Here is a 13,715-nt window from a genome sequence, read left to right as displayed (position 1 = left end):
AGTGTGGGTTGCAAACATGCAGGTTCAATCCCTGAAATCTCCAGGTATGTCTTCAGAAGATGCTGCCTGAAACCTGGGAGGGCTGTTTCTGGTCAGCATAGACAATACTGAGCTGGATGGACCAATAGTCTGACACAGCATAAAGCAGCTTCTTATGTTCTAATCACCCATCCCAGTAGTTGTTGACAATGATGGGTTGGATCCAGGCTTGCACTCAGAAGAGGAAGGTAGGATGGGAGAATGAATGTCAATGACCCCTCCTTCCTAATGCAGTGCCATGAAGATTTGCTTCAGGGGTTGGGGAACCATATGGAGCAGTAGGACAGGTGGCACAGGTGGCACTTCAGGAGAAAGAGATCAGTGAAAATTGCCTCCCACAGAACTGGAGGTTTTTAAGCAGAGGTTGGATGGCCATCTGTCATGGAGATTTCTGCATTGCAGGGGGTTGGACTAGATGACCCTTCAGGGCATCTACAATTCTATGATTCTATGAATTTCCTCAAGCTCCCCTTGCATCATAGTCCCTTCTGTGAAGGAACAGAGCCCTTTTGTTTGTGACATGGACACTCTGGATCCAATTAAGCCAGTTTCACCTTTTTACTGACATGAAGAAAACAGAGATTTGACTGTCCCTTAATGTTAACAGATAAAATGAAGAGTCAATGAGATATAAATACTGGGAATTTACCTTTGGTTACTGTAAAGGTACATTTTTCTGTTGCCACCGGCACACTGCTTGCTAAATCAGTTCACATCCTAATTTTTAAAAGTGCAACAAAGGGGGGGGGGGACCCAAAAGGCAAACAAACCTTTGATGCTTGAATGATTTCTTTCAATTGCTGAACAGCCAGAACTCTGACCGCTGGCTGCGGATGATTCAGGCTAAGCAGCAGAGACGTATCGGAATCTTCTAGAAACTAGAGATACAAATGAAGATTACTTGAGCTGCAATCCTGTACCCACTTAACAACAAGTAAGGCCCACTGAACTCAAATGGGATCTACTTCTGTGTAGACATACAAAGGATTGAGTGGTTACTGTGTTAGCAATGTATATATTATTCATAATAATTCTGAAAATGCCTCAATACTGATAAGATGCCATAACAATGCAGTCATCTTTCATTTTACAAGGATTTTTTTTTTACCACACTCACTGATTATAATGCTGGTATGGAAACATATTTAAAAAGAAGAAATCCCGAGGCTCTTTGACTTACCTGGTATTTACCACCACTCATGGAAAGAGAAATAAACTGGTGGAAGAGATCCTGCTCCTTCTGATTTCTAACATCTTTCAGATATTCCTCCAGTACCAAATCTAGTGTTGCAGAATATCTGCCAGAGGCAGAGGAAGAAGAAAAAAATGTTTTCCAGAGAGCATTTTAGGGCAGTCTATTCTCCTGAGTTTCAGGGAAGGTAAAAATTATTTTCAAGGTATTATAAAGACACCAAGCAGTATTCAACAAACTTGATCCCTCAGCGTAAGGACTTTCGGCTGCCAACAGAACTTCCTCTCCCTCTCCTCTGCTCCAGGGGTTCCCCCAGTCACCCAAAGCAAATTGGGGAATGCTGTGGGATGCGTGTAGGGGGGGAAATCCTTGTGCTAATGGAACAAGTGCATTGGAAACCATCTATTAATCTGTATTAAACACTTAATTTAGGGCAATAAGTTATATACATCTAAAACACCGAAGAGATGCTTACTGTAAATCAGAAACCAATCTGTTATTGAGCTATTAAGTCCCTAATACTTTTAGAGCATTAGAACGTACTCAGTGGCTGCACCTAGGCTTTTAAATTCTCTCCCAAAGGAGCATTGTTTTGCATCCACCTTGAAGCCTTATACATAGGGTAGCTAAAACCTTCCTGTTGAGGAGAGATTTGGGACAATGAACCTCCCCCTAACATTTGTGAGAGTGCACAAGGGCATAAAATGTAAAGTACCCACACATTTAGGTTACAAATTCAAGGCTCATGTATACTTTCCATGCCCCATGACAGCAGCAACCAGTCTGATGCCCCCTCCAGATGTTGGACCAATCATTCCTGACTGTTGGCCACACTGGCTAGGGATGATGGGAGTTGTAAAGTCCAAGAACATCTGGAGGGGAGCACATTGACCTTCACTGCCCTATGACCCCAGAATACTGACAACAGACATATTGATTTTAACAGGTAACACATCTCTCTCCACTTACTTTCTTTCAAAAAGCCTGATTAGAGGAAGCAGCTGCTTATTCATCTCAGCCATTTTGCCAGGATCAGAGTCACTCTCTACACCATACGAAATATACCCTTCCAGAAATTTACTGAAGCGGTAAGAAAATGAATAAATTATCACCTTACAGAAATATAACAAGCCATTTACATTTTGACAGTTCTCAATTCATTTCAAAAGCTAGTAATTAGATTTTATTTCCCTTGTGAGCTTCTTCGTTTTAATAGCAAGCCTACATGCAAAGGACTTTTCTCTCTCAGTGCCAAACCTGAATGCATTATACAATTATTTTTATTCACATAAATGCAATGAAACTTAAAATATGAATGTTTTCATTTTCCAAGTTATGGATCTCTGCTTGTGTCTAGAATAGGCAATCTATTCTAGAAAGCCACACTGAAAGATGAAAATAAGTCAAAATCTACCTGATGCTCTCCAGATCACCAAGGACAAGAAAGAAACTCACTCAACAGAGGCTAGCTTACCAGGCCAATAAACGATCCAAATCTTTTTCTAAAGGTATACTTGTAACTATAGCTTCTAGATGTTTTATGGAGGTTTCATAACCAACCAAGTCAGATTTCTCTTCCATTTCTGAAAAAGGTAGATAGGATAAATACATTGTAACTATTTTTTTTTAGAAAGAAATACATTTACATTGAAAAGTTCCCTATGCTTAAACTGTACTGGAGCACAAATAAAATTCTGCAGTACAGCAGTATTTTCTGTCCTATGTTGGTTTCATGCCCCTGTAAGAAATATCTTCTTTCGCAATGATGGCCAAACTTGGCTCTCCAGCTCTTTTGGGACTACAACTCCCATCATCCCTAGCTAACAGGACCAGTGGTCAGGGGTGATGGGAATTGTGGTCCCAAAACAGCTGGAGGGCCAAGTTTGGCCATCACTGCATCACTGCGAGGCTGACTGACCCCAAAATAATTATGGTTCTAAGGGAAAACCAAACACCTGAGCTCCTGTATCTCATTCACAAAAGCAACCACCAGGAATCCATTGACATACCTGTTTTTCCATAAATAACCGATTGAACTAGGTGTGGCAAGAGGTAATGCAAAATTGGACTGACATCGTGAGCTACTGAAATTTCATGAAGGATGGCAATCACATTGGGAACATTACACAGATAGGTAAACGGCCTGCACAAAAGAGAAAACACCAAAAGCAACCATAAACATGTGTGCGCTCTTAACAGTTTGAAGAGGTTTCATCTGTCAGTGACTTGTTATTAAGGTGACTAAGCTGTGGACTCAGGGCAGCTGGTTATCTTCGAAGAGCCAGGAAATTAGCTGCTCTTGTTCTTCTGCACACGGTAGGAAGCATTCACTCAGGCCAAGCAGTTAAACTGGATTGCTCCGATCAGCTTGAGGTGCCGCTTCTTTGCAAAATCCTGGGAGATACGCAACAGCATGCAAGCAGCCTGGCCGCTTGCTGGTAGGCAGTCCCATTTGACTGTCCTGCTCTTGCCAATTCTTACAACTTCGCTCACCAGCTGGGCAATGCTATTCTAGCCATTCCTCTTAACTACTTGATCAGTGCATCTTGTATGTTGGGGCCTCCTGGAAACAGAGAGCTCAACTTACTTTTTCCCAAGCCCTTCCTCCTTCTGACTCTGTAGCAGGATGATGAGGCAGCCTAAACCCTCTTTGATAAGAGAGGGTGTTTTGGTCAAAGTCTTGCTGATTTGCAACGCCAAGGAACGAACCAGAGAAGCTTCCATTGTCATCTTCACAGCCAACTGGCTTATGATCATGTAGGTTGCTGCTCTGTAATCCACCAAGGTCGACTTCAAACCCTAGGGTGAGAAAAGCAATCCAAAATATTTTTGACAATTTGACAGAGAAACAGGGCAGGTCTTTGGGAGGAGTATTTAACAAAGTATTTTGGAAGACTCACATCTACAAAAACTTTAATGCCTTACTCCATAAATTAAATAATATCCACTTCACAAACAAGGCAGCTCCTGCTTCTGAAAAGCAATCCCAGAACTGGGCTATTGCCAATAAATACAGTAAAATTTCTCACTACCAGGGGCTACAACACTGATTTAACACTTCCAGGTCCCATTGGTGACCTGGAAACACCAGGGATGAGGATTATAAACAGCCTTGTGCTCTCAGGTGGTAACAACACACCCACCCCAATATATAATACTGTACAATTCAAATACAGGTGGAAAAAGTAATAGCTGAGAGAACTTGAGAGACTGAGAATCATTAAGTATCATTCTCATCTAATGCAGGTGCATCTGGAAACCATGACAACATCAACAGGCTTTCCCTTCAAAGCCAACATTCAACATGCGGCTAGTTAAAAAAAGGAAGTCTCTGTTTATCTACTGCAAAATACATGCCCACAAACCAAAACTGTAAATTGAAAGAGCAAAATTAATCACTTCTGGAAAACTGTACCTTTTGGATATAAGGAAGCAGCCTGGAAACTAGAGAGTCTTTTATACTTGCTGCAGCCCCAAGAGCAGACACAATTGTAGAGGCATAAAAAGTAAACAGGACTCTCAATTGTGATAAGTTCCCTGGATATAGTGAAAAGGCCTAGAGAGAGAAGTGGGAAGTATATTTAGGATAATGATAAAACAAAGGCAAAAACAACACTTGTATGGCATCATTTGCTTTCCATACCGTATTGAGAAAGGTTGGGCTAGCTCACGTACTTGCCAGACAGAGAACCTATACAAGTCACACATGTTTTAGCCGACATTCCAGGATTGCCGGGGGTGGATTAGATGACCCCTGGGATTCCTTCCAAACAGGGAGAAGCTCACCACCCTCAAGCACATGTACCAGATCACCAGTTGATAATCATGCAAATGGACCCCAGGAAATTCCAATTCCTAACAAGATAATAGTTATTTCCGATTGAGGAATGCCAAACTCCTACTTAAAAGAATGCATTTGCCAGGGAAATATCCTTCATTAGAAGAAAAATAAATAAATCATGAAGGATCAACTAAATGGATCCAATAATTTTATAGTGTGATATTTGGTAAACGCAGCCATTGTTCAGGTCTGCCCAGCATTAGTGGGCTGCAACACAATAACTGCTATTTAACATTTTTAAACAATTTCTCTTTCCTTTCAGTGTTTCACTGAAGTGGTATTTAAACAAATGTGGAGAACATCAAATTGACACTGCCCCGGAACAGCACACCAACCTTTAAAGATTTTGTCACTAGACTGCATATGAAATCCATGAAACCCAGGTCTTTGTAGCAGTGTGTGATCAAAGTTCCCCTTGCAAGAGGGACTCCTGGTTTCTGCAATTGAGGCAAAAAAGAAAGGATCAGAAGAGAAAGACAAAAAATTGTTAATTAAAATTCAGACAGAAAATTCAGAAAACAATAAGTAGTTCCCATTATCATAAATTCAAGGCACTCTACATCATAGAGAATAATCCTGTATCTAGTTACATGAATCTATGTACCACTGATGCCCATGGTATTTGCAAACATGCCACTAGTTATATGTGTGCAGCCATGTGGCTAAACCTATAATAATAATTTTATTATTTATATGCCACTCATTTCACTGGACTGCCCCAGCACTCTGGGTGGCTATGCATCTGGGAACTCCCAGCAGCGTTGCTGGACCAATCACTTTCATTCTAAACTACCACAAAAGTTTGTTGTGATTATAAATTGGGGGGGGGGGGCAGGGCAGAAGGTGAGTGATTATGTAAGCTGCTCTGAGCTCCTTGGAGGAAAGATGGGGAAACGTATTATAAATTAATATGATGTTTACTCCATGCAATTCAGTAGGAATTATTTTCAAGTAATTTTGTACAAGACTGAAGCCCACACCAGTAGACATTCATGAAATTGTGTTGCTAGCGACAAATAAGTAAATCAGTGGAAGACTGAACAGGCATAATAAAAATCCTGGTTTATTCTGTTTAATGTCTTGAAAGGTATAGTCAACGATATGGAAAAAGCAAAACTTAAAAAGCAGTGAAAGTATACAGCAGAAATAGGTAATCTGTGGCACTAGGAGTGTTGTTGGACTACAACTCCCATAATCCCAGACCACCAGACATGCTGGCAGGGACATCAGATGTCATATGTCGTCCATTGCCCATGCTGGCTAGGCTTGATTGGATTTTGAGTCCAATAATATCTGCAGGCCACAGCTTCCCAGTCCGTGGCATACAGAGAAAAATGAACGTAGTCAAAAGGGAACTGTAAGTATGGGGCCAAAAAAGCAAGCCATTCAATTTAGTAAGTCGACTCTGACCAGGCCCACAACCAACATGCAAAGAAGACAGATAAACAAAGGTATGAGCTCCCCATGAAGTTCCAAGTGTCAAAACCACTGATAAGGTTATGCTGCAGACAACCAGGGATAATACAGTAGAACCTCTACTTACAAACGCCTCCACTCGCAGACGTTCCAAGTTGCAACCACGGCAAACCCGGAAGTAATAAGCAGGTTTGTGCTGGAGCGGCGATCGCCATTCACACCTGTGCAGAAGTGGTGATCGCCATTTGCACATGTGAAGAAGTGGGCAATTGCCACCTGTGCACAATGGCGCCTCTCCCAGCGACCCGTTTCACCATAAGGATGGGTCTCCGGAACGGATTGTGGTCATGAGTAGAGGTTCCACTGTAACAGTAGTAGAAATACAACCACATATATTTATCTTTTGCTACTTCACCTGAATCGGATACAGCCAATGCCACTTTTGAGTTGGGTCACTAATTTTCAGAAGCTGGATAACACGCACAAACAACTTCGTCTCATGATAAGGCAATACACAGCCAATCAAACTGTCCTGGTTGTACAGATGGATATGAAACCTAACAAACAGACATAACACAACCACATGATGAGACATAGGAGTTTCTGTGTCAAATAAATTTAGTTCACAATACCTCCTACCAATCACAGTATTGCCCGTCTAGCATGGAGCAGTGCTTGAGACTGATTTGCAAATTGCAGAACACAAGTTCCAGCCTCACACAATATAAAGTGAAAGTTGATTACACAACTCGACTAATGCTATAACCTCTGTTCCCTGAATTGCCCTGGAATATTGCCCTCTTGGGACAATGCTTGTTGTAACTGTCCCGAAGATGTGGGCAGTTTACTATAAACAAGGTTTAGAGGTGCATGAATGGATTACCTGTGAATCAGCCACTCCAGGCACTTCTGCGCTGGTTTGAGCATGAAGTAAGGAGACAAGTGAATCAGGAACAATGAAATATTTTCATCCAGCTGCTGGTTTACTGCCTTTGTTTGGACACTGCGTTCCAAACCTTTGGACTTTTGACTGAAAAGTGTCGGCTGAAAAATCTCAAAGGAAGGATCAATCCCCATCAGCTCATCTAGCCCAGTGCACCCTAGGAAAGATATTGGAATACTTTCAGTACACCACACAGTTTTACAAACCTGTCCAGTCAGTGATAAATCATTCTATGCAAAGGATCCCTGGCGATGAAGCCACATGGGGCAAATTTTGGCTGGTTGCATAGGCCAGCCAAATTTATTGACCCCTCAGGCATCATACAAGACTGTGTTCTTAAGCCCCTCACTTACCTATTGCAAAAAATGTATCCCTGTCAATATTGGCAGCTTCCTTACAGTCAAACAGTAGTGATGCTACTTCACTTCGAGACAAGAGACTGGGGTCATTCTGAGGGAGCGCAAGGCGCTTCAGCTGGTGAGCGAGGGATGTCATTTTTTAACCCTGTGGGGAGGGAAGTCAAAGGTTTTAACAGATCTAGGAAGTATTAGATAAACCAAAATCTATCAAAATAATCTATAGTTTTGTACCAATTTGCCTCCTAGCAAAATCATAAGTAGGTTGCACCAATTTTGGCCGATGCTAAAAGCCACCATGAAATCTACATTAATAGCTAGCTACAGAAGGGCATAGGAGCCTGCTAAACAACAACAGTGAAGCAGCATAGGAGTTAAGAACACCTGTCATGAATTGAAGTTGTCAAAATATTCAAACCTTGGCTCAGTCATTAACTCACTGGGTGATTTCAGCAAGACACTCTCCATTTCCGTCACCTCACCCTGTTTCCATATTTGTAATAAAGGCACTTCCAACTTACCTTGCAGCATTATTGCAAATATTACTGAGATAATGGTCAAGGTTAGCTAAACCAGGTACATGGAAATTGTGGCCCTTCTGATGTTTATTGGACTACAGCGTCCATCATCCCTGATCATCAGCCATGCTGGCTACAGCTGTTGGCACGAGGCCTCCCAACAAGAGATTCTCTATCCTTATTGCCATGCACATTGCCACTAAGTATGAACTCATACATACATGTTCATCGGTTATACGCACACGAGATTGTCATCACGGGGAAATGCGATAGAGGAACATAATTACTGTACAATACTTTAAAATGGGGACAGCTTACAAGTCTAGCTTCCTTCCTGAGTGAGGAAACATCACTTGATGGGTAGTTATGCACAAATGTGTTTGTGAACCTCCCCATCCCGCACTTACAAGGAATCAAGCCCTATTGAACACCACCTTCAGCTCTTAATTCAAGTTAAACAAGCATAGAACCAGGCTATACCTTCCACCACAGTCTGCGGTGTTCACACCTTTCCAGACCTACAACCATCGGCTACGCTCTGTACATGACCTATAAGGTAAAGGACCCCTGGACGGTTAAGTCCAATCAAAGGCGACTCTGGGGTTGCAGCGCTCATCTCGCTTTCATGCTGAGGGAGCTGGCGTTTGTCCACAGACAGCTTTCTGGGTCATGCGGCCAGCATGACTAAACCACTTCTGGTGATGGAAACCAGAGCGCACAGAAACACCATTTATTTTCCCACCGCAGCAGTACCTATTTATCTACTTGCACTGGCGTGCTTTTGAACTGCTAGCTTGGCAGGAGCTGGGACAGAGCAACAGGAGCTCACCCCATCGCAGTGATTTGAACCACCGACCTTCTGATCAGCAAGCCCAAGAAGCTCAGTGACTTAGACCACAGCACCACCCATGCCCCATACATGACCTATAACCACTAAAAGGACACACTCTCTGTCCATATGTATTGCAACCTTCTCCCCAACCCCTTCTTCCTATGCTATGAATCCAGAGTTGGGGCTTGAGAAAGATGGACTGCAAAGAAAAAACTGGCCGTGAAAAATGGCAGATACTAAGAGCACAGCAAAATGCAAATGAATGACAAATATTCCATAGTCAATAATGAAAGTGGGCCTGCAATTAATATAATGAATCAAGACTCAGTCGTAGCTCTTCAGCGACTGATCAAATGTTGCAGTGCTGCACGAGCAGCTGAGCTTCGAAAGGCAATGGGAGACCCGGGAAGAAAGGAGCTCAACGGTATCTGAAGTCGCTGCCTGTTCCGACAGAGCTTCGCGCTGAGAGACGGCAAGATCTCGAGCGGAAAGGACTAACCTGGGATGCTGCCGGTTCCCACGGTGCTTCTTTTTCTTTTCCCTCCACGTGGGAAGGTCCACCAGGTGTTTCGCCTATGACCCGGAAGCGAGAGCGGGGGAAGCGTGCTTCCGCTTCCGTCGTTAGAGGGTAATGGCAAGGGTAACGGAGCCGGCGTCTTTCCCTTCCTCCCACCCGGTCTTTGCTCTCTGCTGCCCCCGCGAGGCGTCCGGCCGCCACGTGGCCGACTGACGCTCCCTAGAAGGGAGGAATTAATCAAGGGGATGCGCAATAAATTCAGCTTTGTTTGGGGACTCGGCTTGCTTATTTATTTATTATCCATAGTTAACGTGAAATCTGAAAGACAACATTGGTATACCGTTTTCATTTGGCAGAGGAACTTTTTTTGTATGTGTGTGTGTTTGAAACATCTCATTTGCTTCAGTCGGTAAAACCTATCAGAGTTGCTGGGCTTAGCGCACCACCGTGCTTTGCCTACTGTCATTTTTATTCTTTTTGCTGCCAAAAAAGGGTAGGATTTTTTTGAGGAAGGGTGAAAAAACTACTTGAGGGGCCGGATTAGGCCCCGGAACAAGGGACTAGCCATCTCTGAACTAGGGAATAAGCTCCACTGAACTGTAGGGCATAGTTTAGTAAAAAACCCATAGGATTGCAGGATTGCCAAAGAAACTCAAAGAAAAGGGAAAACTGCGCAATTTGGTTTTCTCCACTCACTCCTGCCATGAGCACACATGCAGGTCACTTCATTAGGCAATTCTAGAAAATGGCAGTCCTATGCACACTTCTTGCATCCACATCCAATCTCTTGCACTCGGCATGTGCTCCCTAACCAAGATGGATATGGGAATCAGATGCCTCCCATTCCCCATGTGAACTCATGCATGCTTGAACTGGGGGAGAGAAGGAAAGAGGGCTCTTTACACCTTATGGAGATTCTGCCATCACATTCACTCAACCCACCTAGGGAAGGATTGGATCCTATGTTTGCACAGTACTGCAAGGAAGGAGGCATTATTAAAATACAAATTAAACTTATGTGCCATCTTTCACAGGAAGAATGAGAAGCATTGAATCCCCAGGCAAAGATGTTGGCTTGTATTGCTGCGATGATTTAGAGGGTAATTCACACTGTGCCTCCCACTTGTTTTAACCTTGGGATTACCCCATAAATCATTTTGCATGCTGTGACGCCAACAACACAGCACATCAACACTCTTCCTAACCACACATCTATATTATTGTGCATCTTTTTCTGAATAGAACAAGGCTGCCGCCTGATCATTTTAAATGTAATTTACTGTGAAAATGCATGGCTTGTAAATTTAAGAGACAGAGGTGACACATTTTCTGTGTTCAGTGAAGAAATTCTAGATGGAGGGAATGGGCGCTGGATAATAGGAAAAAGTGATAAATGAGAGAGCAGATTCCTAGGTGAGGATTTCACCAGAATGAAAGTGTAATGGAAGGCAGGATACTGCAGTGCACAGAAGACAAGGAGATGAGCCCACATCATTCTGCCCACATTAAGTGGTTGTATCATGTGCCCATGAGTGACATTCCAGCATTCTCCGCAACATTACTAATGATAATGGAAACATAAGAAACTGCCCTGTGCCAATTTCTTTCCTTTAGTCCATTATGGTCCACTCTGACTGGCAGCAGCTACCATTTCAGTCAGATATCTTTTCTCATTACCAGACGCTTGCTCCTTTTAACTAGAGATAGCACGGATTAAACCTGTATGCAAAGCATGTACTCTGCCACTGAGCTGTGGTTCCTCTCCAAATCCTAGGATACAGAATCCTAGGATCACAGACCACTTCACTGGTGCTCCTAAAAATACTGCTGCGTATGGTCTGTTCATCACTAGAGAGGCAGACAGAGAGGGGCAAGCATTTTTAAGACAGACTAAATGGGATATGCAAAAAGGTTTAACCAGTGCTTTTTTTCTAAAAAAAATCTTTAGGGGTTCTCACATTTTCCTACTCACATTGAAATACTGCCCCTCAATGAGGCCAAACTTAGATTCACAAAATGTTTAGGGGTATGCGTACCCCTGCATACTCCCAGAAAAAAAGCACTGGGTTTAACAATATATATTCCATGCTGTACTACTAGTTAATGCTGAAAGTGTTTTTAACTCTGCTAAATTCTCCCGCTGGCGGATCTAGGCGCCTGTGGGTCAGATCTGTTTTCTACCTCCACAGATTTCCCCTTCTAGCTGCATCCCAGTGATAGAGTGAATATTACTTCAGAGGGGCTCACAGTCCTCAAAGGTCCCTCCTTTGAGCACATGTGGGGCTGCATTGGAAAGTAAGCCCTGAAAATGCTTCAGGGTAGAATTCAACATAGTGCAAAGTTCCATTTTCTCCTTGCACAGTAAAACATCTTGCCACTCTCCTCCTGGCCTGTGTCCCTTAAATATGCTCTAGGGATTCCCCCATCCTCTGAAGCAGATCTGGGGATGACTCAAGGAGGGGAGAAAGTCCCATTGGGTAAGTAGAAGTCTTCTCACTTCTCACCATTATTTAGCTGAATACAGTCCTCAGTGAGCAACCTTTGGGATACTATCCTGCATAAATTATTTGAATGTACTGTATTTAAATGAGAGATTGCTATAAACAAAGCCAACAAATTGATTCCAGTTTTGGCCACATGGTCAAACGGTGGTGTAATTGACTGGCGTCAACTTCTCAGACTGACTAGGCCCTGATTGGACTCACTAGATCAGGGGTTGGGAACCTATAGTCCTTGGGCCAAACTTGGCACACCACACCTCCTCATCTGGCCTGTGGAGCCGTTTCCCCGAACCACACACACCTGACAACTTATTTATTGTAAGCTGTGGGGCAGGTAGAGATGTGACTGCAGAAAGCAGGCTGGAACTAATAGAATCACAGAATTATAGAGTGGGAAGGGACCCTGAGGGACATCTAAGTCCAGCTAAAGTGCAGATCGTTCAGTTCTGCTTGGATGGTTCTGCCGACCTCTCAAAGCAGGTCTGTCAGGATGGGGGAAAGATAAAAGTTCCTCACCCTTGTTTTAGATCAAGATGAGGCCTAAGCAGCTTGTTTTCCTAGGGGTAGGGGGACATTTATTTATTTACTTATTTATATTTCATGAAAATTATAGCCATCACTTTACAAAAAGATAAAACTGTAAAATAAGGCAATAACTACAATTACAATACGTTAAAACACACAGGAAGTTAAAATACTGAAGCAGATTGTGATTCATGTCAGCATCATGGTTGGCTTCAAGATTCCTGGCTGCTGTCTTCAGCCAACCCCTCTTCTGGACAAGGATACCAGGGCTGAGGGCGAGAACCCTTTTGTGGCCAGCTGGTGCTTCTGATAAAGATGCTACGTAAGGGCACAGCATCTTTTGGAACAGGTAGTGTGAAGTCTAGGTGGGGTTGGGCAGCCTTGGGCAGGATGGGTTCAGTAGGGATGTCAATGTGATGGAGTCAGCAACCATCCAGTCTGCTAAATTTGTACTGTAGAGATTGAGTCTAAAGCAGTGTTGGAGAGTGTGGCACATATTTCAAAATAATGAAAGCACTGTGGGGTGGGGGGGATATTTTACTAACTACTGTATATATTCCAGACTTCAGACTGGCACTAGAAATCCAGTTTTTTTTCCCTTTGCTTAATATTCTGGAAATTTCACCAGCTAATGTGAAACAGAAATGCAGCTGAGTACACATGACTGTCTGAAAGCTTGTAATAGGTTATTCTAAACCCCGTCCTGCCCTCCCTTTCTCTCCCTCTCTGCTCCACACTCCCTCCCCTTGCATTCCCTTTGTAGAACCATTTTTAAAATCCTGGATGTGTCGCACCATTTTTTCCAACCTTATGCCAGCACTATTTGTAGTTTTCCACCTGTCACCGTGTGTATTACATTGTAAGCCTGGATGGTGTTTCTTCAGTTCTAGTGCCTTAACAGACAGGGAGAAAGATTGATTCACAGATCATTTTGGGGTAACCTTTTAAAAATTTAATAAGACTGCCAGAATAAGGCAGCAATGCTAAATGTGCTTGCATGAAAATTAGCTCCATTGAAATAAAAATGATTATTTC

The 13,715-nt window shown here is 42.9% G+C and overlaps 1 protein-coding gene across 1 annotated transcript in view; it reads right to left on the bottom strand.

Moving 5' to 3' along the window:
- The window catches only part of HEATR1 (HEAT repeat containing 1), a 35,521-nt gene extending 25,708 nt beyond the window's left edge, over positions 1-9,813 (bottom strand). Inside the window, exons 1-12 of the mRNA XM_082214950.1 lie at positions 9,637-9,813; positions 7,785-7,935; positions 7,372-7,588; positions 6,904-7,045; positions 5,408-5,509; positions 4,647-4,787; positions 3,819-4,030; positions 3,241-3,374; positions 2,706-2,814; positions 2,201-2,311; positions 1,220-1,337; positions 810-917 (exon numbers count right to left, since the gene is read on the bottom strand). Coding sequence (XP_082071076.1) covers positions 810-917; positions 1,220-1,337; positions 2,201-2,311; positions 2,706-2,814; positions 3,241-3,374; positions 3,819-4,030; positions 4,647-4,787; positions 5,408-5,509; positions 6,904-7,045; positions 7,372-7,588; positions 7,785-7,926 — 1,536 coding nt within the window. The 5' untranslated portion in view covers positions 7,927-7,935; positions 9,637-9,813. The remainder of the gene's footprint in view (positions 1-809; positions 918-1,219; positions 1,338-2,200; positions 2,312-2,705; positions 2,815-3,240; positions 3,375-3,818; positions 4,031-4,646; positions 4,788-5,407; positions 5,510-6,903; positions 7,046-7,371; positions 7,589-7,784; positions 7,936-9,636) is intronic.
- Between the last annotated feature and the right edge of the window lie 3,902 nt (positions 9,814-13,715).

The sequence above is a fragment of the Podarcis vaucheri genome (genome assembly GCF_965113315.1).
Source record: "Podarcis vaucheri genome assembly, chromosome: 3".
In the NCBI taxonomy this organism is placed as follows: domain Eukaryota; kingdom Metazoa; phylum Chordata; class Lepidosauria; order Squamata; family Lacertidae; genus Podarcis; species Podarcis vaucheri.
Note: the sequence above shows the minus strand (reverse complement) of the source record. Positions and strands in the feature narration are given on the sequence as shown.